General features: G+C 42.5%; 1 protein-coding gene across 1 annotated transcript in view; it reads right to left on the reverse strand.

Moving 5' to 3' along the window:
* Rnf38 (ring finger protein 38) overlaps positions 1 to 25,310 on the reverse strand; it is a 108,103-nt gene that overhangs the window by 59,480 nt on the left and 23,313 nt on the right. Inside the window, exon 2 of the mRNA XM_051157420.1 lies at positions 6,076 to 6,146. Coding sequence (XP_051013377.1) covers positions 6,076 to 6,146 — 71 coding nt within the window. The remainder of the gene's footprint in view (positions 1 to 6,075; positions 6,147 to 25,310) is intronic.

The following is a 25,310-nucleotide window of genomic DNA, read 5'->3' on the forward strand; positions in this document are numbered from 1 at the left end:
ACCTACCTAGGGCTACATATAAATGTGTGTGTCTGGGGGGGGGGGTAGTTGTATATATAAATTTTCAAAATCCTGTTAATATAAAATTCTAATTGATACTATTTCTGGGGAGTGAAACTGAAGGGATTCCTACATTTCTTGTCACAATGTGCTTTTGTTGTTGTTTTTGTTTGGTTGGGGTTTTTTGTTTGTTTGTTGTTTGTTTTTTGTTTTTGTTTTAGACAGGGTTTCTCTATGTAACAGCCTTGGCCTTCCTGGACTTACTTTGTAGACCAGGCTGGCCTCGAGCTCAGATCCACTTGCCTTTGTCTCCCTGAGCATGGAGATTACAATCATGTGACACCATGCCCAGCTAATGTGCTATTTTTTCATACTAAAAAAGAAAAAAAGAAAGAAAAGAATTTTTAAAGGAGTATGTTGTCACAGAAGAAATGTGCCCCCTTCCCCACCTTCCCTGAGGGCAGTCTGCATTTCTTATATACAAGCTAGACTGATGCTTCTTCCCACACAAGTGGATCAACTTTATTACAAGAAGTTGTTTTGTCGAGAAAAAAGTCTTCTGTTCTGAATTACCACTCACGCACAAGCATTTCTCTCTCCACTGCTCAGCATTCTCATGACATAGCACAGTGCTCTTGAAAAAACTTTTTTTAAGTTTTTTATTACATTCATTCATTTATGGTGTGTGTGTGTGTGTGTGTGTGTGTGTGTGTGTGTGTGTGTGTGTGTGTGTGTGTGTACATGTGCCACAGTGTGAGATCAGAGGGCAATTTGCAGGGGTTAGTTGTCTCTCTCTAGGAGATGCGTCCTGGAGTTCAAACTCAGATCATCAGGCTAACTCAATAGCTCTCAAATGTTTAAAATTCTATTTTCTCCTTAAGGCAGACCTTGTGTCTGTGTCAGGTTATGTTCTCACTGAACACATCTCCTTATTCCCAAACTGACACTTGTTTAGGATAGGGAAACTTCAGTATCTGAACAGGATCAGTAACAGTCTTCTATTATACGTTATAGTGATAAAATAATGCTTTATGGCAGTCCCACTGGAAATGATGCAATATAGCAATCACGATGCGAGGTTTCTTACAAAGCAGCATAGACTTCCTAGCATGATTTCCTCCCACATTGAAGCATTCCATCCTGCAGGGATGGTAATTGGCAGAGTAAGCAATGGCATTTAAACAAGAAGGTAAACAACTCAAAAAAAAGGCTCCAGGGAGTCCCCGAAACTGACCAAATTTACTAAGCCCCTACTGAAGGGACTCTGGCCAGCTTGAGCGTGGCAAACATGGCCCTGGAAAGCCTTGCCTTCTCCCCCACTCCCTCTGCCTAGCCTAAAGCTGGCCACCAAGGTCTATTCCCTCATTTGGCCACTTCCTCCTCCTGAGGCTAACTGCCAAGATCCAGCTATCAAAGTACTGAAATCCAGCATAGAAAACTCCTTTTGGAGATTCCTCCAAATTAACTACTCGGGATAAAAGAAAAAAAAGTGAAATTAATATTGGTAATAAAGTTTATTTAACATATGATATTTTAAAAAAAAAACCTCCCTTTGGAGATGGGCATGAGCGACCCACACCTCTAATCCCAGCACTTGGGAAACAGAGGCGGGAGGATTGCTGTGAGTTCCAGTCCTCCCTGGTCCAGTCTTACCTGGTCTACAGAGTGAGTTTAGGACAGCCAGGCTACACAGAGAAACAAAAACAAACAAACACCAAAACAAAAAAGTTACACCTGCATTGCTTTTTAAAATTATCTGTATTATCTGTAGGTCTGGTTAGTAATCAATCAAGACATAGACACTTCATTATATTTTAAAATAGTCTTAGTTAACCTGGGGTAGGGCAGGTTTCAATCTTTTAAACTACCTCTCATAGTGGGGCAGGCATGGGATTCCTGTCTTAATTTTATGTCATTTGTTTTTAATAACTTTATTAAGTTACCTCTCATTTATAATTTTAAATACTTGTTAATATTTTTTATTTGGGCTGGATCTTTTATCCATGCCAGCCATGTGTTTTTGTTTTTTAAAATCTAACCCATGGTGGCCTCCTCTCTTTTCTTTCTCCTCTCTTTTTGTGATGGGTTTGTTTTTGTTTTTATTTTAGATTTTTTTTTTTTTAGCCTCACCTATCGCCTTTGTCCTGTCCAGGTGGGATTTTTTTTTTTATTAAGCAAAAGGTGGGTCACACAGCAAGCAGTAATTAGTATCAAAATACATCAGACCATCCCCCAACACACCTGCAAGGTCATTTGCTGCTATTTTTCTGCCTGAGTCAGAAAGCCACCACCACATTAACTTTTCTTCCTTGGTTAATAAAGGATCTCTCTGTGAAACCAGGTGTTCGGGTGTGGTTTGTGCCTAATTCAGGTCTGAAGGAGAATGTGGGGTCTCCTAACACCTCCCTGCCAGAGTGCCCCACAGGTGGAAAGAAGCTGAGCTGCAGAGGACTCTGAGACCTGCCCAGCTGCCTGAGGGGCCTGGAGGGACATCCCTGTGAGTGAGGGGCATCCCTGTGAGTTGCTTGCTGTGAACTACTCCAGGTTCCCATGCTGGGGTGGGCTTTGAGTCATTTCGGCTCCTGCAAGGAACCCTTCACCCGTATTCCTGTAATTAACCCCAATAATACTCATTGGTAAACCAAGTTGGACTTTGGTGGTACCTGTATTTTTGGCTGCCATAGGTTCCCTATCTGGAGTGAGTAGGTGTGTATTTCATCTCCCCGGGTAAAGTTTTGTCACACAACATTGGGATAAGTGAGTCCTTGTCTCAAACATGTAAGATAAGAGAAGACCAGATGGATGAGATGAAGTGAGGTAAAATGAAAGCAGACAAGAGCCAGAGAGACAGCAGCGTGGATAATGGCACTTGCCACCCAGGCCTGATCCCTGCAACCCGCGTGAAGGTAGAAGGAGAGAACCAACTCCATAAAGCTGGACTCTGCCCTCCAGAGGTGTAATTTGGCACATACCCACCCCCAACAATAAACTGAAAGATAAGAATAATAAAAAACTAAAATAAAATACTAAAATCTGTCATCTGTGTCATCCACCTTTTGATGGACATCATTCCATCACACCATGATCTGCTTTTTTTTTTTTTTTTTTAAATTGAGACAAGATCCTACTAAGCAGCCCTGGCTGGCCTAGAACCCACAGAGATCCACCTGCCTGCCTCTACTAAGCAGCCCTGGCTGGCCTAGAACCCACAGAGATCCACCTGCCTGCCTCCACTTCCTAAGTAGTGGGGTTAGAGGCTGTGCCATCACATTTAGCCCTGCATTTTCTTTGATCTAATTCTTATTGTATCATTGCGCATGGTGGAGCACGCCTGTAATCCTAGGACTCTGGGAAGCAGAGACAGGCAGCCTCTGTGAGTTCAAGGCCAGCCTGGTCTACAAAGTGAGTACAGGACAGCCAAGGCTACACAGTGAAACACTGTCTCAAAAATCAAAACAGGGGGAAAAGGGACCTTATTGTAACATACTATATAAATGAATTTTTTTTTTAACTGCCTGTTTTTCCCAGTTACACTGTAAAACCATGGGGAGCAGGGGGAGGAATTTCTATCTATATTGTATCCTGATATATTCCCTAAGTGCCTAGAAACAAAACCATGGGGAGCAGGGGGAGGAATTTCTATCTATATTGTATCCTGATATATTCCCTAAGTGCCTAGAAACATAGCTACCAATCAAATACTATATGCTGGCTCAAATCAACAGAATAAGCTATAAATGCATAATAAAGAAAATCCTTGGGCCGGGCATGGTTGCCCACACCTTTAATCCCAGCAAGCCACGAATTCGAGGCCAGCCTGGTCTACAAAGGGAGTCCAGGACAGCCAAGGTTACAAGAGAAACCCTGTCTCAAAAAACAAACAAACAAACAAACAAACAAAAGAAAAAAGACAATTCTCTTACTCCACTCTGAGAAGCAGCGTACACACTTCAGGAGGAGAGATGGCAGAACAGTTCCAGCCATCCTTGGTATGCTGACCAAATAGAACCCTTTAAAGTTCTCTCCTCCTGCCCCACCCCACCTCCTATGGTGGGGGATGTTCGAATTATGAAAAGCACAAAATTAGTCATATAAAAATTGAAAACTGTGAACTATTTCAGGGAGATAGATGGAAAGTAAGAGACAGGATGCCACCCCCAGACTCTAGGGCCAGGCATCTCACTTTGGTTCAATACCATAGATGAAGGGGCAGAGCAGAAACTGAACCCCACATAGCTTCACAACGCTTGTAATTACCGACAAGACGACTTCATCATCTTCTGCTTTTATCACTCTTATTTTCACATGCTCATTTCTAAATTCTGGTATATTACATTTTAGAAAGTCTCTTCTATGGCCTCCCGATGAAAATGAAAAATGAAACCCACACCTCTGGGTGACTATAACATAAAAAGAGACTTTGGGATGCTCTGAGCAGAGCTGACAGACAGAAACAGTGAGGCCAACAAACAGAACAGGCACAACGAAACATTTGAAAAAGGTCAGTGGTTAACTAACGTCTCCAGCAGTGAGAGCAGGACCTTGGTCAAAATAAGGAAGAAGATGGCTTCAGTTGGTCTGCACTGGCAGCTACCAAGGGAATGACACACTCATGCACAGAAACACAGGAAATGGAAAAGGCTTTGGAAACTGATGGTGAAAAGCTAAATTTAATCTCATCCATATCAGCAGCCAGATATTCCAAACACACCCAGACCACATAAATCTACTGGAAAGGAGGCTAGAAAGGCCTCCAAAGCAAGTTTCTCCCCTTTTATTTTTGATATTAAGGTCTTCCAGAGCCCAGGTGACTTAGAACTTGCTAGGAAGTAGAGATGTCCTTGAATCCTCAGGGATTACAGTTAAGAGCCACCAACCCCAGCTAAAAGCAGGTTTTCTTAGAGACAAAAAGAACACAAACAAAACCAACCAACACAATGGCCAGGCATGACGGCTCACACCTTTAATCTCAGAATCTGGGGAATAAAGACAGGCACATGTCTGTTGAGTTCACGGCTAACCCTGGTCTAACATAGCAAGTTCCAAGCCAGCCCCAGGGTTATACACCAAGACCTTGCCTAATACAAAACCAAAACTAACCCACAATGAAACAAATCCACCATTAAGTTGAACATGATTTAAAAATGAAACAATCAGGCCCAAAGCAGTACACGCACAGGCACAGGACCACCCTGAAGGATCGGATAGGGTGCATCTCAGTGACCAAGGGCTGGTTTAGGCTTTGGGAATAAAGTCAACAACAACAAAAACAACCATGGTCCAAGCACTTGAAAGGATTAGGAGATGCTGCCGGGCATTAGGCCCTGAATCAAAGAAACACTCGCAAGGGTTGAGGAGTCAAGTCTGTGGCTGGCGCACTTGCTGTGCCTAAGTGTGAGGGTCAGAGTATGCGTCTGCAGAGCCCACATAAGCTGGGTCCGAGACATATGTCTCCAAAACAAGCTTTCTTCCAGCAAGATGGGAAGTTGAGATGACCATGAGATGACTAGGAATCCTGCTTCAAATAAGGTAAAGACCAATACCCAGGTTTCCTATGACCTTCACAACACTCACGGTGGTATGCACAAACCTGCACATGTATGTACACACACACACACACACACACACACACACACACACACACACACACACACCTTCACATTTAAAAAAAGGGAAAATTATGACAATAATCAACTATGAAAGTGAAACAAATATGGAATGTTTGGGATATTTGTGACTAGAAGCACACGAACTACTAACATGTGTTCAGATAGCACATATTCCTATGTTAAATACGCCTCATGTCCAACTGTGTGGAGAGAGGAAGGACAGAGACACATCAGGGACCTGGAGGACTAAGCAGGAGCTCAGGTCCTCTCTTCTGAGGACTGAGCCTCCGGCTTTCTAGAGTAGTCCAATAATCTGACACACAAACAGTAAGACCCTCTGTACTCAGCATCTCAACACCGTGCCCAAGTCTACCCAGTGGCTAGGTCCAGAGCTACACAAGTGAATCCAGCAGTACAGTAAGGTGGCATGCATTCTCAGGGTGGCAGACATCAACAAGGACCTCACCTTGTCACTGTCATCATGACAAATGTGGTCGTGATGGATGGACTGGCACTGAAAAGAAGCACCAACACTACCTACGAGAAAAAGGAAGGAGAGTTAAGCAGCAGTCATCCCTTACATCAAACTGCTTTAGCAATTAAAGAGACTTATGTCCGTTATCCCATCTAATCCTCAAACAGGCTCAGAAAGCAGCACGACAAGATTATCTGTATGTGTGTGCATGAGTGCATGCGGGTCAGACAGCAACTTTAGGAACTGTTCTCTTCTATCTCCTATCTATCACTATCTAAGGACCAGGCTCAGGCTGTCAGACAGTCTGTGGGCCCTATTTGGAGCTTCTTCACTGGGAAAAACAAAAAAACAAAAAACCAGACACGGATTCATTTGCAAACAGCAGCTAACAGTGAAATGGCATATCTGAAACTGAAGCCTGGCTATTTTTTTAAAAATTTTTTTAAAATTTGTTTTTTCAAGACAGGGTTTCTCTGTGTAGCCTTGGCTGTTATAAACTCACTTTGTAGACCAAGCTGGCCTCAAACTCACAGAGATCCATCTGCCTCTGCCTTCCTGAGTGCTGGGATTACAGATGTGCGCCACCACTCATGGCTAATCCTGTTATTCAAACCTGACTCACCACTTTGAAGCACAGCAAGTACTTTCCAAATAAGACCCCCTAAGTAAATACATCCTCCAGGAAGGGAAAGTCTCACTAATGAAGGATATAATTACATTCCTGTTCAGTGTACGCATGCTTTAAAGCAGCCCCTATAAATTCAGCATATAAAATACAATTTACTATAGAGTGTGTGTGTGTGTGTGTTGAATGCATTTGAGTATACAATGTATGTGCCCATATGGAGGCCACAGCAGGACGCCAGACATCTTCCCCGATCATTCCTCACATTGTTTGTTGCCTTAAGTCTGAGTCTGATGCTGACCTAGAAGTCTCAGCTTCTGACACTCCAGCTGGCCACAAAGATCTCAGGAGCCGCTTGTCTCTGCCCCAAGTGCTGGGGGTCTAGGCCCATGAAGCCATGCCTGACTCCCCCCCCCCTTTTTTTTAAATGTATACAATATTCTGCCTGCATGTGAGGCAGCAGGCCAAAAGAGGGCACCAGCTCTCATTATAGATGGCTGTGAGCCACCATGTCATTGCTGGCTGGGAATTGAACTCAGGACCTTTGGAAGAACAGCCAGTGCTCTTAACCTCTGAGCCACCTCTGCCTGACTCTTTATGCAGATGCTAGGGATTCAAACACAGGTCCTTGTGCCTATACACAGAGCAATCTTTCTAGTCCCTAAATAATAATTTTAAAAAGAAGATTCTCCTAGAGAAGAGCCTGCATGTTTTATACAATTACCAAAGGAGTCAAAGGTACAAATACACAAAGAATCATTTTAGCAGCAGGAGACACCAGGAAGGCAGGAACAACCTGGCCTCGGAGCTTTGCAAGGTAAAGGCAGGTGCGTGGAGGGGACTGGGGCTGCAGCTTAGTACTGAAGCACTTGCCTACCAGGCATGGAGCCTGGTGTGACCCAGGACTTCAAAGAAGGATAGGAAATCCAGAGGAGAGCAAGCAGAAGAATAAAAACGCAGGGATAGAGCCCAAAATTCGCAAGACTTGGAGAACAAAGAAGTCAATGCTGAAACAATGACAAGAAAATAGAGAAATTACAGAGCCAGTGTCAGTATCAGCTGGATGTTTTGTCCACAAGATTCCAGTAGGAACACAAAAAGCAAGTTGGGCAGTGGTTGTGCATGCCTTTAGTCCCAGCAGGCAGGGGGTGGGGGGATGGGGGGGGGGGGGATGTCTCTGTGTGAGTTCAAGGGCAGCCTGATCTACAAAGGTGGTTCAGGGACAGCCAGACCTGTTACACAAAGAAATCTTGTCTCAAAAAAAAACAAGAAGGAAGGAAGGAGGGAGGGAAGGAGGGAGGGAGGGAGGGAGGGAGGGAGGGGAGAGAGACATTATCTGTCATGCTCACAGAGACTGTAGTACAAAATCCAACAGTCAGCTCTGAGCACTCGTCTGCTAGCGTCCAGGTGATTCAGCTCTCCTCCTCAAACTGCTTTTCTTCATGCTGCCGCAGTAAGACAAGGGCAGGTGGCACCTCTATGCAATCCTATGAGGAGCTATCAGACAGTCCCCAAAGCGATGCATCATTCTATAATCCAAGCAAGATACAGAAGGCTATTTTCTGTGGTTCCTGAGTACAGTCCACTTTGGAGTCCTAGTAAAATGCAGTTTAGGGATTGGCAGACTGTGTAATCACAGGCAAGTCACTCTACAAATCCTATGCCTCTCTCACTGGAAAGTGAGAGTAACATGAAAGTCACCAAGCACTTCTGAGAGTAAAGATTAAACAAATGGAAAGGCTAATAACAGATGCACAGCACATAAGCAAAACAACATATCAACAAAAGGCATGTTACCTCTAACTCAGGTTGTCATGGAGTTTGCATGAGGTAAGAATTTAGCAACATCTAGCACAGAAACAGTCACACTGTTAATCTGGAGGGGTCTGGCATGCCAGTGCACATACCCACACACATATGTGAGCCGCATACGTGGCCTGTTTATCACACTTGGCCTTTTCCCCTTGAGACAAGGACCGTAAGAAATTTGGTGGCCAGCAAGTCCTAGTAAGCCTCCTGACTACAACTCTACACTCTGGAGTTACAGGTACATGCCAGGCTTTTTATTTGGGATTTTTCCCTGAGGATTTGAAATTAGACCTTCATGTTATACGGGCGTGTCCCTGCCCACTGAGCAATCATCTCCCAGGCCCAAGTTGTTACTCCTGTATCAAGAGAAAAAGTTAACAGTACCAATCTCCTTTCTCTAGATTTCCCAAAATTGCCATAGTTATTACAGGGAAAAGCTTGCTGGTATCAACAAGAAGAAATGATTGAATATGATTCTGTTCCTTCCTATGGACTATTTACAGCTCTCCTGAAAACTACTGATGTGAAAAAACCATCAAAATATACTAATAAGTAAAAAAAAAAAAAAAGGAGAGATGGCTCAGAGGTTAAGAGCACTGACTTCTCTTTCCGAGGCCCTGACTTCCATTTCCAGCAACATGGTGGCTCACAACCATCTAGAATGTAATGTGATGCCCTCTTCTGGTGTGCAGGTGTACATGCAGGCAGAGCACTATATACATAATAAATAAATAAATAAATATTTTTTAAAAGTACACTTCAAAACAATAAATATAGTAAGTTCTTAATTTATAAAGCCAACCAACCTGAATGCCTTTAATTTTAGCGCCTAAGGGACAGAAATGGGCAGATCTCTGTAAGTTCAAGGCCAGCCTGGTCTACAAAGCGAGCTCAGGACAGCCAAGGATACACAGAGAAACCCTGTCTCAAAAAAAAAAAAAAAAAAAAAAAAAAAAAAAAAAAAGCAAAAACAAAACAAAACAAAACAACATACAAATTATTCACAGTAAGTATCCTTAAAAAGGATAATGCGACATCAACATGGTTTTTGTATTATTTTCATTCTGTAAGTATAAGCTGGGCTTGTGTAACTACCCTCAGTGGTAAAAGCACTTGCAAGGTAAGCCCACTGATGGAACGGAGGCCAGGCCTACTGTATGCAGCACTGCAGTAAAACAACAGAAGGGCACTGCCTCAAACAAGGGGGAAGGTAAGGGTAGACTCTCAAGGCTGTCCTCCACGTCCATGTCATGGCACAATCACACCCACAGCAAGAGAAACAGTTACCTGACTGAGATAACAAAAGAGTATTACTTACATAATTAAAGTGAAATTATATAACCTTAAATACTGATTACATAATTACTTATGCAACCTTAGATGCCAATTTAACCTTCCTATTGAACGTGCCCCCCCCCAAGTACCTCATGATCTAAGTGCCTTGAAAACCTCATAGCAGGTCGTTTTGGCTCTGTCAGCCAAAGCCATGGTGGCTAGGTGAGGGAATATAGCTCTAAGAGGGAAAGGTAGTAGAAGAAAAGAGCGAAGAGAGCTAGAGGCATAGCTGCCTATGCACCCAAGACCCTGACTACACAGGCTCATGGGGAAGGCTCGCTGGGAAACGCACGCCCTTCACTATGCAGTCAGGCACCGCTGCTGTTATAAAATGATCCTTGCTCAGCCTGGAGGGCCTCTATTGTGACCAACTATCTAAGTGCAGCACAGCCAAGCTTTTCATGAAAATCAGCTGACACATAAGAAGTAAACTAAATCATTTCATTTACAGGCATTTTATCTGTTCACAGTTACTAAATTATTCTATCAATTATTTTTTCAGTATTGATTACTTCATTTCAGATTAATTTCCAAATTATGTCTCACCTCATGTTCTTTCACCAGATACTTCCTCATCCACACAATGACCTAGTTCTAGAACCAGAAACTTGGCCAAAAGGCCAGGTGTGGTGGCATAAGCTGTGATCACAGTACTCATGGGGCACAAGTAGGAGGCCTTTTAAAAAAGGTATGTGTATGCATGTTTGTCTATATGTATGTATGCCACATGTATGGGTACTCTGAGTCTAGAAGAGAGTGTTGGATCCTCCGTTGCTAGAGATACAGGCAGCTATATGAGGCCTGATGCAGGTGCTGGGAATGGAACTCTGGTCCCCCTGGAAGAACATGAAACATTTCTAACTTCCTTTAAAAAAACAAAATGTTTTGAGACAGAGTATCATTATGTAGCCCTGGCTGGGCTGGAATTTGCTGTATAGCTGGTAACTCACAGAGGTCTGTCCAGAGGTAGTACATTCGAGGCTGGTCTGGTCTATACATCAAGTTCTAACCAGCCAGGGCTTCACAGCAAGAGCCTATCCGAACAGAAAAAAAAGGGGGGGGGGGGGTGGGAGGAGAAGGAAGGAAAAAAAGCAGATAGATTATGATCTAAAAACCCACCACATAGATGGTGAACTGCTATCTTTATTAAATACCATATATTTTGAAATGTAACTTAAATGCACCAAAAGAATGATGTCCTAAAATTCCACTGCAGAACTGAACCAACTCTCCACCTAATATCAGTCACAGTTGTAGATGACGCCCATACACAAGTCTGTTCCTAGAAAAACCTAACACTCTAGTTTGGGAAGAAGAAAAAAAAACAAAAACAAAAAAACTAGAAAACATAGGCTTCAAGCAGCTGACTCCCAAGGAAAGAGACGGAGCTAGGCCCGGATGAGCTCCTAACTCAAATTTTCTACCATTAGTCATTCCACCGTAGTCAAGGAAAGGCTAAGGAAACATGGGGCAGGAGAAGGGAGAGTCTACAGCCCACAGCAGTTTCTACCCCTGACTTCAAAGTTAGTCATTTTCAAATGCGGGCTTCTGAGGGCCTTTTAATGTTTTTATTTAAGTTTTGGTTGTTTTTACTTACTAGTTTTTTTAAATCCAAGTGGATTTTAAGCTGCTAGAGGGTAGACTATTAACAGACTGTCCATAGGCACAAGAGTGAGCAGCAAGGTGCAGCTGGGAAGTAGAGGTTTGGAGGACAATGATGAGCCTGACGGTAAAACCCCAGATGACCTGAAAGGAGCAAGGCAAGAAAAACACTCATGCAAGGAGCTTTAGGGAATGACAGCACCAAGGCGTGAAGGCACAAACCTCCAGAAGATGAGAAAGCAATGGTAAGAGTCCCAAATGTGAGGAAATGCCAGTGCTGGTCCATGTTCACAAAGAAAAGGGAAACAAAGCAATTCTGTTTCTATCATTCATACACAAGACATAACAACCACTTAGTTCTGAAGGCACATCAAGACTCAAATAGCAATTAGGAATCCCTATAAGCAAATAGTCTTAATTAGCATACACTGCTACAAAATTATAGCAAGCCAGATCAACCAGAAAGCAGCAAAAAGAATGACTGAAACACAACACTGAAAGTCAGACAATCACTAAACTAAAAGAAAAAATCCTACAAAAGCAACTAGCCGCACACTGCCATGAACCTGTAATCCCAGCACTACGCAGACTAAGGCAGGACAATCCAGCATCCAGAGTCATCCTAAAGAGGCAAACAGTCCTCATCTGGTTTCTGTGGCTAACGAGACAGAGCTGTTCAGGAAGAGGGAACAGAGAGAAAGGATCCTAGGTGAGAAGTTACTGGCTATGACCCAGAGGACAAAGGTATAAACCAAAATGCATACAGGCAAAATTAACCACAATTAACTCTGGCTAACAAGTGAATGTGGCACGTGCCTTTAATCCCAGCACTCCGGAGGCAAAGGCCAGGCTGGTCTACAAAGTGAGTCCAGGACAGCCAGGGCTCTACTACACAGAGAAACCCTGTCTCAAGTAAATGGGGGGGGGGGGGTAAGAAAAGAAAAGAAAGAAAGAAGAACTTCAGGTAGGCATGATGGCGCATGCCTGTAATCCCAGCACTCAGGAGACAGAGGCAGATGGATCACTGTGAGTTGGAGGCCAGCCTGGTCTACAAAGAGTTCAAGACAGCCAAGGCTACACTGAGAAACCCTGTTTTGAAAAAAGAAAGGAAGGAAGGAAGGATTGGAGGAAGGAAGGAAAGAAACTAAGGAAGAAAGAGGAACATGAAAAGACTAGCAATAACAGAAGGCTAGCTAAGGAGGCTGCTGATCAGACTTGCTCTTCAGTGAGCAAGAAAGGGCTGACAAGAGACTGCAAGCAGGCTACTTTGAAATACAATCTTCAGCAAACAGCCACAGGAACTTAAGTAACCGACAGTTTAGAAATTCTTGCTATAGCAACTGAGTTATCTATATACACCAGCTGAAAACATCAAATTCACTATGGCTACTTTTTAAATTTTCTAGGAAAATAAATAAATAATAAGAGTTTAAAGGCAAAAGAGTAAAATCTGAATCACCAAAGAAATTCCATCCTCTTCTCCAAAATGCTGTTGGTGCTTTTTACTAACCTGGAAACTTAGCGTCATTATAACCTTACAAATTACTCCTGGCTGCTGAGAGGCTCAGTGGGTAGGTTATGTGCTACCATGCCTGACAACCCGAGTTCCAGCCCCAGAACCCATGGTAAAAGGAAAGAACAGACCATATGTTGTCCTCTTACCTCTGGACAAGCACTGTGATATCCCACCAAAACAAAAATGCAAAATGAAAACAAACTTTTAAAAAGCGAGGACTGGCTGGGCAGTGATGCTACACGCCTTTAATTCCAGGACTCAGGAGGCAGAGGCAGGTTTATCTCTGAGTTCGAGGCCAGCCTGGTCTACAGAGTCAGTTACAAGACAGCCAAGGTTACACAGAAACCCTGTCTCAATAAACAAGAACAAAAAAGGGAGGTCTGGAGAGTTAAGAGGACTTGCTATTCTTCCAAAGGATCCAAGTTCAGTTCCCAGCACACAGCGGCCTATGCTTCAGGGAATCATATGATCTCTGGTCTCTGTGGGTACCTGCACATAGCACACATGTACACATCAGACACACATGTACACATAAATAAAAATGTCTTTGAAAGAGCTGTGTTTCTTTCTCTTCATAGCCATTTCTGAAGATCCTTGAGACAGCCATTACTACTCCAGGCCCTAAGCAATTCCTGTATATAAATACAAAGGTTTAGATTTCCTAAGCTAGGGTAGGAATATTGCTCAGTTATAAAGTGTATGTGCACCATACATGAGATCCTGGGTCCAATTCCTAACACTATACAGAAGAAGAAGGGGGGAAGGAAAAAAAAATAATCCGAGGGGCTAGAGAGGTAGCTCTGCGATTAAGAGCACTAGCTGCCCTGCCAGAGGTCCTCAGTTCAATTCCCAGCAGCCACGTCTGTAATGGAATTTGATACCTCTTCTGGTGTGCATGAAAACAGCACTCATATACATAAAATAAATCTTTTAAAAAGAGAGAGAGAGAGAGAGAAAGAAAACAATCAAAACTCTCCCAGGCTACACTATGTACACAGGACAGATACACAGTAGCTCCTAGGGTCCTGAGTGTTCCTGTGATGGAGCCTTTGCCTAGCATGTACAGGGCCTGGCTGTGGTTCCTAGCACTGGAGGCTGGGAGAGGAGATCCATATGAATATGTGAGCTCACTATTAGTAAAAAGTATGCTACATAATGATGCTTCCATTATAAAAGGTCAGAGAAAATACAAACTTAAATCAGCAATTAAATAGTAAGACTCAGAGGCAAAGAATAAGGAGGAAAAGGCATACAGAATAAAGTCAATCATAAAACGCTTTGTGGGAAAATGTAAACATGGCTGAGACCCTGAACACAGTATGTAGCTGGAACAATCAAAACAAGACACACTGCACTCTGAGAGTGCATCTATGACGGCAGAATAGAAAGAGAAGAACCAAGGTCTTTTGTTGTTGTTGGTTTTGTTTTTTGAGTTTCTCTGTATAACAGTCCTTGGGTAGACTTTGTAGACTACACTGGCCTTGAATTCACAGAGATCTGCCTGTTTCTGCCTCCTGAATGCTGGAATTAAAAGTGTTAAGAATCAATTTTTTTAAATTAAAAAATGTTTTAAGATATATTTATTTATTTTTATGTATACAGTGCTCTATTTGCATGTACACCTAGAGGCCAGTAGAGGGCATCAGATCAAATTATAGATGGTTGTGAGCTACCATGTGGTTGCTGGGAATTAAACTCAAGACCTCTGGAAAAGCAGCCAGTGCTCTTAACTACTGAGCCATCTCTCAGCTTCCAAAGAATCAAATTCTAAAGGTGTAATATATATATATATATATATATATATATATATATATATATATATATATATATATATTTTTTTTTTTTTAAATCATAACAGCTAGGTAGTAGTGGTACATTCCTTTAAGCCCAGCACTCAAAAGGCAGAGGCAAGCAGATCTCTGAATCCAAGCCCAGTCAAGTCTATACAGGGCATGTTCCAGGACAGGCAGGGCTCCACAGAGAAACCCTGTATCAAAAAAACAAAACAAGCCAGGCGGTGGTGGCGCACACCTTTAATCCCAGCACTCGGGAGGCAGAGGCAGGCGGATCGCTGTGAGTTTGAGGCCAGCCTGGTCTACAAAGCGAGTCCAGGACGGCCAAGGGTACATAGAGAAACCCTGTCTCGAAAAACAAAACAAACACACAAAACAAAAATCAACAGAAAATTTCTCAAACATGGAAAAAGAGATGCCAATCCAAATATGATGTGTTTAGAACACCTAGACACCAGAAAGGAACTGTCCTTCATTATACTTAAGTACTAAATACACAGACAAAGACAACATCCTGACAGCGCAAGGTACACCACATGCCATAAGCGGCAGACTCGGCAGGATAACACCAGACAGGGGATTCAACTGAAACTTCAGAAGGCAGGAGGGCCTGAGCAGATGTATTTCAAATTCTGACTCAACTGCCAGCCAGCCCAGACCATTATATCCAGCAAACCTGTCTGTTGTAACTGAAAGAAAAATAAAAACTTTCCATGATAAAAACAGGCTAAAAGAATGCATAACCACTAAGCCAGCTCCCCAGAAAAATACAGCAATCTTTCGTACTGAACAAAAAACAAATTTATCCACATGTCCAAGGTGGGGGGCGGGGGGCGGGGGAGTTAAGCAAAAGAGAAAAAAAAAAAAACAAAACAAATGAACACTACAAAAACAACAAATGGAAGAAAATGAATAGATACTTTTCAATAATAACCAAGTATTAATAATCTCAATTCCCCAATCAAAAGACAGGGGTCCCCACAGCAATGAACTCCTCAGGCACCTGTAATCACATACACAAACCTATACCTAGGCATGGGCACACACAATTAAAAGTAAAAATAAATCTTTGAAAACAATGCAGGGGGTGGGGAAAACTAGCAGACTGGATCAGAACCATTTATTTGCCTCCTCCAAGAAACAGATGTCACTGCAAAAACCAGATGTCACCTTAGGGCACAAAAATGGAAAAAGTTCCAAGTAAATGGAACTAGGAAACAAGTAGGTATTGCTGTTCCAATATGTGACAACACAGACTTCACATCAAAACTAGTGAGAAAATATGAGGATGACTGTGTCATACTGATTAAGGGAACACTGATTAAGAGGACAGTATGATTCTAACATATGTACCCCCAACACAGGTGCAACTAATTTCGTAATAAATAATATTAGATGTAATTCCAGATTAACTATAATACACAGTCGGGGGAGACTTTAATACTCAAACAACTGACATATCTCCCGAGCAAATTAAAGTGATGCTATAGGTCAGGTGGACTAACAGACATCTATAGACCATCCCATCAAACTGCAGAGTTCACATTATTCTCAGCAACCCATGGAATTTCAACAAAATAACCACATATTCTGAGACAAAGCATGTCTCAACAAATCCGGGAAACAAGTCCTGGTAGCCTGCCTGATCACAATGGAGTAAGACTATAATGAGCAAGAGAAACCCTGAAACACACTCAAACTCATGGAGATTAAACAACACATTCCTGAATAGCAAATGGGTACTTGAAGAAATCAAAAAGGGAAATTTTAACTCTCCTAGAATATCAAAACCTATGGGATGCAATGAAAGTGGTCCCAGGAGGCATTCATCCTATAGTGCTAAGTGCCTACTTTAAGAAGCCAGAGAGGTCGCACATGCCTCTAGTCCCAGCAGAGAGAATCAGATCTCTGTGAGTTCAAAGCCAGCCTGGTCTACAAAGTGAGTTCCAGGACAGCTAGAGCCACACAGAGAAACCCTGCCTCAGAAAACAAAATAAAACAAAAAGAATCCAGAGAGCTCAAATAAATAACGATTTGTCTTAGAGATTCAAAAAATGAAGAATAAGGCAAACCCCAAATCAGTAGATGAAAAGAAATCAAGATCAAGGCAGAAATTAATTAAATAGGAACAAAGATAACACAAAGAATCAATGAAACAAAGTGCTGGTTCTTTGAAAAGCATGACTGACAAACCCTTAGTCAGACTAATAAAAAGATGAAGATTAATAAAATTACCGACTCAGATTAATAAAATTAAAGATAAAAGAAGAACTACTACAACAGATACTAACAAAATTCAGAAAATCATTAGGATTTATCTTGAAAATGGGTATCATTTTCCAAATGAAAAATAATCCCAAACTTAGCTTTTCTGAGTTGTCTGTCTTTATGCAGCCCTGACTGTCTTGAAGCTCTCTATGCAGACTACGCTGACCTTGGACTCAGAGAGATCTTCCTGTCATATCCATGCTCTTAAATCATGACACCATAATATCAACTTTACTATTTTTTATATATATTTTTTAAAGATTTAGTTATCTTATGTATGAGTTTTCTATCTGTGTGCCAGAAGAGAGAATCAGATTCCAGTATAGATGGTTGGGAGCCACCATGTGGTTGCTGGGAATTGGACTCAGGACCTCTGGAGGAGCAGACAGTGTTGTTAACTGCTAAGCCATCTCTCCAGCCCCCATCAACTTTACCATTTTAACCAATGAAAATGAATAATATAGAGGTACAACTGTATTCATAATGTGTGTGAACCGTTGCTATTTTCAAAGCATTTTAATTACCCTAAACAGAAAATCTGTTATCAGTCAATAGCTTCTCCTTACCATTTCCTCTTAAAAACAACAACTACTACAGTTTAGAAAGACTTACTTTCATGTTATGCTGCCACCAGGTGGCTAGAGAGTGTCATGGCTGCCCATAACTAGTATGGAAGGCAGGCAGAAAACATTTACCTTCCCTAAAAATTAGAATAGTAACACCATCTATATAATGAAACTTTTTAAAGTTCCCTGCTTTATTGTGTGTATTAGCGTTTCGTCTGCATGTATGTCTGTATAAGGATGCCAGATCCCCCTGGAACTGGAGTTACAGAGAGTTCTGAGCTGCTAGCTGATGCTAGGAATTGAACCTGGATCGTCTGGAAGAGCAGCCTGTGCTCTTCACCATCTCTTCAGGCCCAATAATGAAACTTTTAACGCTGCTCAAAAAACCCCAGCAGCTATGGTGACACGCTGAAGTATGGGTTAGCAGAAGAGGACTGCTTAGTACGTGGTTCATTCCCAAATAAGGTATTTAAAGACTAATAACTGAACTCATACAAACTTTAAACAAATTAAAGTTAGGGGAAATGTTTAAAGTAAAAATAAAGAAACTAGCTGGGCATGGTGTCTTAGGCCTTTAATCCCAAGTCTCAGGAGGCAGAGGCAGGTAGATCCTGAGGCCAGCCTGGTCTACAAATAGTGTACAGGACAGCCAAGGCTACACAGAGAAACCCTGTCTCGAAAAACCAAAAACAAACAACAACAAAAAAGATGTGTATGTGAGATTGCCAGAGTCTCATGGTGGAAAGGGTCTCACAGTGTAGAGCAGCTCACATCTTGTAGAGTACTATATACCAGCACCCAAGACCAAATAAAACAATCCCCAAACCAAATCTGTTCCTGAATTATTTCTATTTACTAATTCATCAACCTCTATTCTTTATTAAATTTTTTCACGATGCCTCTTTCTTTCTTTCTCCTCCTCCTCCTCCTTCTTCTTCTTCTTCTTCTCCTTCTCCTTCTTCTCTTCTTCTTCTTCTCCTTCCTCCTTCTCCTTCTTCTTGTGGTTTTTCAAGACAGGATTTCTCTGTGTAACAGTCCTGGCTATCCTGGACTCAAACTCATAACAATCTGCCTGCCTCTGCCTCCTGAACGCTGGGATTAAAGGCGTGTGCCACCACTACCGGCTTTCACAATGCCTTCTTAAAAGTTTATCCTATGAGCATATACAGGGGGTGGAAGTGCCCCTCGGTCACAGTCATGGGGGAGGGGAGTAGGGAGAATGGGAGGGAAGGAGGAATGGGAGGATGCAAGGGATGGGATAACCATTGAGATGTAATATGAATAAATTAATAAAATATTAAAAAAGTAAAACTAAAAAATAAAAAAAATTTTAAAAAAGTTTATCAAAGGTTCAGGCTTGACAGCACACACATATAATTTTAGCACTAGGAAGGCAGAGGCAACAGATCTCTGTGAGTTCAAGGCCAGCCTAGTCTACATATTCCAGGCCAACCAAGGCTACATAGTAAGACCCTATCTTTAAAACAACAACAACAACAACAACAACAACAACAACAACTTTATTGCTGGGTGCAGTGACACATGCCTATAATCCCAGCCCTCAGAGAAGCAGGGGCAGGCGAGGCCAGTCTTGTTTAGGACATCCAAGGCTACACAGAGAAACTTTGTCTCAGAAAACAATTCAAAACACAAAAAAGTTTATCGATGGCTGGCAAGATGGTAGGTACATCATTTACTTTTCCATTGCTGTGATAGTGACAGGGGCAGCTTAAAGAAGCAAGCTGACTGGGGCTTAGAGCTCCAGAGGGAGTAAAAGGCCATGATAGCAGAGCAGAGGCATGGCTGCTGGAACTGGAAGCGGGGAGCTTATACTTTCAACCACAAACAGGAGGAAGTCTTTTTTGTTTTTTTAAACATTTTTATTTTGTGTATATTTTTTGCCTGCATGTATGTCTGTGTACCATGTTCATACAGAGGCCAGAGGAAGACATTAGACTTTCCTTGGATGTGGAACTAGGGACAGTTATTATCTACCATTCCATGGGTGCTAGGAAACAAATGTAGCTCCTCTAGAAAGCCAGTCAGTACTTCCAACTGCTGAGCCAGTTTAAAACTGGCTTTAAGAACTAGGCGTGGTGGTGCACACCTTTAATCCCAGCACTTGGGAGGCGGAGGCAGGTGGATCCCTGTGAGTTCAAGCCCAGCCTGGTCAACAAAGTAAGTCTAGGACAGCCAAGGCTACACAGAGAAACCCTGTCTCGAAAAACAAAAACAAAAACCAACAACAGCAGCAAAAAAAAACCAAAAAAAACAAAACAAAACAAAAAAAAAAAAACCAACAACAACAACAACAACAAACAAAAAACCTGGCTTTAACCTGGCTTTAAACTGGTTTAAAGAGGAAGTCTTTAAACTCTCAAAGCCAGTGAGTTTACATAAACTCCTCATAACACCTCAAACAGCATCACCAACCAGGGACCAAGTATTCAAAAGTCTGAGACTCTGGGGAACTTATTATTGCAGTCTACCATGTGAAAGTGCTTGCTTTATAATCCTGATATAACTTGTGTTTGATCCAGGGAACCCACAGTAGAAAGAACCAACTCCTGCAAGTTGTCCTCTGACCTGCCTGCACACACACTTACAGGTACACACACACACATCATATACACAGTAACAGTAACTTCAGATGTAAAGAAAGCTTTAAAAATGTATTATAAAGTAGACATTTGCTAAGTCAGGCATGGTGATAAACACCTTTAGTTCCAGCACTCAGAAGGCAGAGGCAAGCGTATGTCTGAGTTAGAGGCTAACCTGGTCTACAGAGTAAGTTCCAGGACAGTCAGGGATATCCAGAGAAACCCTGTCTCAAAACAAAGAAGTAAAGGTATGTATTGTTGTCTTCTGGTTGCAAAAATAAACACTGTCAAAAGTTTAGCCAGGAAAACAAAGGGCACTGTATTTGAAGTCTGTGGAGATCAGTTGAGAATAGTTATGTGGATATTCACCCAGTACTGTTTCTGTAAACTCCATGTGTGCAAATTCACAGCGGGACCGTACTATACTTGTCTGTGCTGAAGGTTTGCTCAGGGCCTTCTGTATGCTAAGTAGGTACCATGCCACTGAGCCCAGCCCTGCGTGCCCCCTCTTCAAGATAGGGTTTCTCTGTGTAATAGCCCTGGCTGCCCTGGAATGCACTTTGTAGACCAGACTGGCCTCGAACTCAGAGATCCGCCTTCCTCTGCTTCCTGGGTGCTGTGATTAAAAGCGTGGGACACCATGCCCATCTTGAAAATGATTTTTTAAATGCCTCATGCCATTATGTAGCCAGATTTACAAGTATTTGGATTCAAATGTATTTTAGCTTTTTTCTGCCCCCTTCTCCTCCCTAGACAGGGTTTCTTTTTGTAGCCTTGGCTGTCCTGGACTTGTTTTGTAGACCAGGCTGGCTTTGAATTCACATAGATCCTCCTGCCTCTGCCTCTAAGTATTGGGATTAAAGGTGTGCCCCTTTGAATTCTGTTTTGTTTGTGGCCTTTTTTAATACCTGCCCTAGCTCCCAAATAATGATACAGAGACTTATAAGGTTTATTCAACCAGCGTTGAGGTTCATCTGTTCTAACCTAGTTTTGCTGCTCTAGCTACTTCCCAGCCACATGCCCTTGCCTTTGCTTTCTGTGGTCATGGCTCCCCGTGGGGACATCTTCCTCTCTCCTCCTCTTCCTTCTCTCTTCTCTGTCTCTCTGAAACGCCCCGCCCAGAACAGACGTCCTGCCTGCTCTCTCCTCTGCCCAGTTATTGGCTAATTCGGCTCTTTATTAACTAACCACAGGTTAGTCTTCATAGAAATGACAATGCCCACGTCAGACTGCAGCCAGATCTCAGGCACAGAAATCAGCGCATGAATACACAGTGCACAGGACCACACGGGTGTGTGTGTGTGTGTGTGTGTGTGTGTGTGTGTGTGTGTGTGTGTGTGTGTGTGTGTGTGTGTGTGTGTGTGTAAGCTTTTGATGGTCTCTTTTCCCCATCACTTTCTCATTCTTAGGACTTGGGCCTGTACCCTCATCTCTTTTCTATGTTCTTTTTCTAGGCGATAGCATTTGTTTCCAAGGATATAAATACCACTTATGCTGAGAATTCTCAAATTTGTATTTTACAATAAGTTCATACTTTACATGTCCCAAACTATTATTATCCAGGCAGACTACCTACTTCCTGGTGTTTTTCATCAGAAACTGGCACTCAGTTGCTTAAGCTGGGAAATCTGGGAATCTGATTGGCAACTGAATTTTTTTTCTTTTTTTAAAAAAGATTTATTTATTATGTATACAGTGTTCTGCTTACATACATGCATACAGTGTATATGTATACAGTGTTCATACCTGCGTGCCAAGAGGGTACCAGATCTCATTGTAGATGGTTGTGAGCCACCGTGTGGTTGCTGGGAATTGAACTCAGGACCTTTGGAAGAGCAGTCAGTGCTCTTAAACTTGGAGCCATCTCTCCAGCCCGGTAACTGCAATTTTCTTGTATACCTCTCTCCACCACATCATTCTCCAAATCCCTTTCACCCACCCTCCTTCCTTCCTTCCTTTCATTTTGTTTTTCAAGGCAGGGTTTCTTTGTGTGGCCCTGGCTGTTCTGGAACTAGCTCTGTAGACCAGGGTGGTCTCAAACTCACAGAGATCCACCTGCCTCTGCCTCCTGAGTGCTGGGATTAAAGTCATGTGCCAGCACCACCTGACCTTCAAGTCCTTCCAAATTTCACCTGCAAAAATGCACCTTACAAGCCAGCAAATGAGTAAAGATGCTTGCCCTAATGACTTGTGTTTGATACCTGGAGTCCATGTAGTAAAAGAAAAGAACTGTCAGCAAGTTGTCCTCAGACCTCTACATGTGTCACACACAAAGAATATATACACCATAGCCTAGGTGCTGTATGCCCCTCATTCTAGCTCTGGGAATGCCAAGTCAGGAAGATGGTAGAATCCAGGTCAGCCTAGAGACACACAAAGGTCTTGCATCTTTCCATTTCTTCCTGCTGTAGCCTTTTAACTGGTCCTCACCACTCTCTGGGCCTCTGTCCTATTCTCTGTTTGCAGATAGCCAGGGAGAGCTTTTAAAAGAATGGGTCCCATGACAACTTCAAATGTCAGGGGCTCCCCATTGCACTTGAACTTATCCAGTGTCTTTTTGTTTCTTACTTTCTCTGATTTGAGACTTTAGCTCCTGTTCATCCTGAGCTCTTATCAATCCTCCCATGCCTCCTGCTCTTCCTGCCCTCTTCCCTTTCCCCCTTTCCCTCCCTCCCTCTTGAAGTTCCCTAGCCTTTATCTTTTTCTCTTTCTCTTTTTAGAGGAACAGTACCTCGGAAAGCAATATATACTCTTAAACTGAGCCATTTCTCCAGCCCCTGATTTTGTTCACATTTGTAGCTGTTGGATGACATCATGATTTTTGTTTATCAGCATAAATACAAATCCTAGTTTCCTTTCCTATTTACATGATAAAATACCTTGATAAAGCAACTTAAGGGAGAAAACATCATTAGGCTCAGAAGGTTACAACCCATCATTGTGGGCAAGTCAAAGCAGCAGAAACTTAAGGAAGTGGTCACTTCACATCCAGTCAGAAACAGTGCAGAATGAATTAATGCATACATGCTTGCTCTCCGCTCACTTTCCTCTCTTACAACTTCAACATTCTCTGCCCTAGGGAATGGAGCTACCTACAGTGAGCTCTTCTTCTCACTTCAGTGAACATAATAAGAGAATCCCTCATAGACACTTTCCCACAGGCCAGTCTGTTTATACAGCCCCTTTCCTGGTTGTTTCAAGTTGCCAAAACAAAACATTACAGTATGCAACCTTAAAAATCTGGTATGTAGCCGGGAGGTGGTAGCCCCATGCCTTTAGCCCCAGCACTTGGGAGGCAGAGGCAGGTGTATCTCTGAGTTCAAGAACAGCCTGGTCTACAGAGTGAGCCCAGGACAGCTGGGGAAGAGGGGTGTAGGGGAGCCAGGGGTGATAGCTTATGTCTGTAATTGTAGCATTCAGTAGGGTGAGGCAGAAGAATCCTCAACTATCTTTAATTCTAAACTGGAAGGATAGAGCTCTCTCTTTCCCCGCTCTCTTATCTTACACACACACACACACACACACACACACACACACACACAGGGGGGGGGGCGGCGGAGGGGCAGGCAAGGAGAAGGGTGGGAAAGAGGAGGAGAAGGACAGAGAGAGGGAGAGAAGAGAACCGGATGCTTTTATAAGGTATAATGTTTTACCTCAGGTTTTAAAAAGAGTGCCTGAGGAGTTGGTGAAATGGTTCACAGGGTAGAGACAGCCTCTGCTAAGTTTGAACACCTGAGTTCAATCCCAGGACTCAAGCTGATCTCTGACCTGCACCATGTGCTATGACATGCATAGTGACATACAACCACACACATATGCTAAATAAATGCTAAATAAATAAATTGTAGTAAAAAATTAAATTAAGAAATACTTGCTGTGGGTGTGGTGGCACATGCTTTTCATTCCAGCATTTGGGAGGCAGAGGAAGGTAGTATCTCTGTGAGTTCAAGGCCAGCCTGGTCTACAAAAAGAGTTCCAAGGACAGCTAGGGCTATTATATAGAGTAACCCTGTCTCAAAAAACCATAAATGAAAAAAGAAGGGGAAAAAAGGGGGGGGGAGAGAAATACTTCCTGGGGCTGGAGAGATGGCTCAAGAAATTAAGAGCACTGGCTGCTCTTCTAAAGATCCTGAGTTCAATTCCCAGCAACCACATGGTGGCTCACAACCGTCTATAATGAAATCTGATGCCCTTTTCTGGCATGTAGGTGTACATGCAGGAATAACATTGTATACTAGACAAACAAGTAAATAAATAAGCAGGAAAAAAATGCTTGGTAGCTGATGAGATGTCTCCATAAAGGCTCTTCTTACTCCCTAATGATGCAAACCTCAGCGTGACATCCAGAAGCATGCAAAGGTGCAAGGAGAACTATTTTGCAAAGTTATCCTGTGACTTCCTTTCTTTTTCCCCAAGTCAGGGTTTCTCTGTGTAGTCCTGGCTGTCCTGGAACTCACCCTGTAGATCAGGCCTCCAACACAGAGACCTGCCTGCCTTTGCCTCCCAAGTGCTGAGACTAAAGATGTGCGCCACTGCCACCACTATCCTGACTTCTACACACGCACTGTGGCATGAGGGCCATGCACACATATCACACGCACACAAATACAATGAAATAAAGCAAAAAAGGGAAAAAAGCATTTAAGTACTTGAAGTCATATATTCATGTATTACTGGTATGTAAAATATGCAGTTTTCTAGAGTCTTAAATGCGTAAAAAATCATATCTATTTATAATATAGTTAAGTTATAATACTTGTTATGGAAATTTGCATATATGTGCGCACTTGCTTATCTGTCACCTAGTACTGAAATTTTTCTTCATCTGCATCTCCACCTACTCCTTCAACCTTACTGTTATTTGGAACAAATCCGGACACCATGTCACTCATGTAGAACTATCTCAGTGTGAGTCTTTAAGAGTCTATGCATGGCTATCATGCCACCACACTAAAACGCTCATGTTTCTCGTGCACGCCCACTATCATGGCTGTGGAAGATAGGCCAGTGCTAGTGGATGTGCAGGGACACCTACATTCAAGCAAGCTGTGGCGAGTGAAATAATGCAGCTAGTTTGGGACATAGCTGAGCAGTTGTAATGTTACCCAGTAA

Source organism: Acomys russatus, chromosome 2 (genome assembly GCF_903995435.1).
Source record: "Acomys russatus chromosome 2, mAcoRus1.1, whole genome shotgun sequence".
NCBI lineage: Eukaryota > Metazoa > Chordata > Mammalia > Rodentia > Muridae > Acomys > Acomys russatus.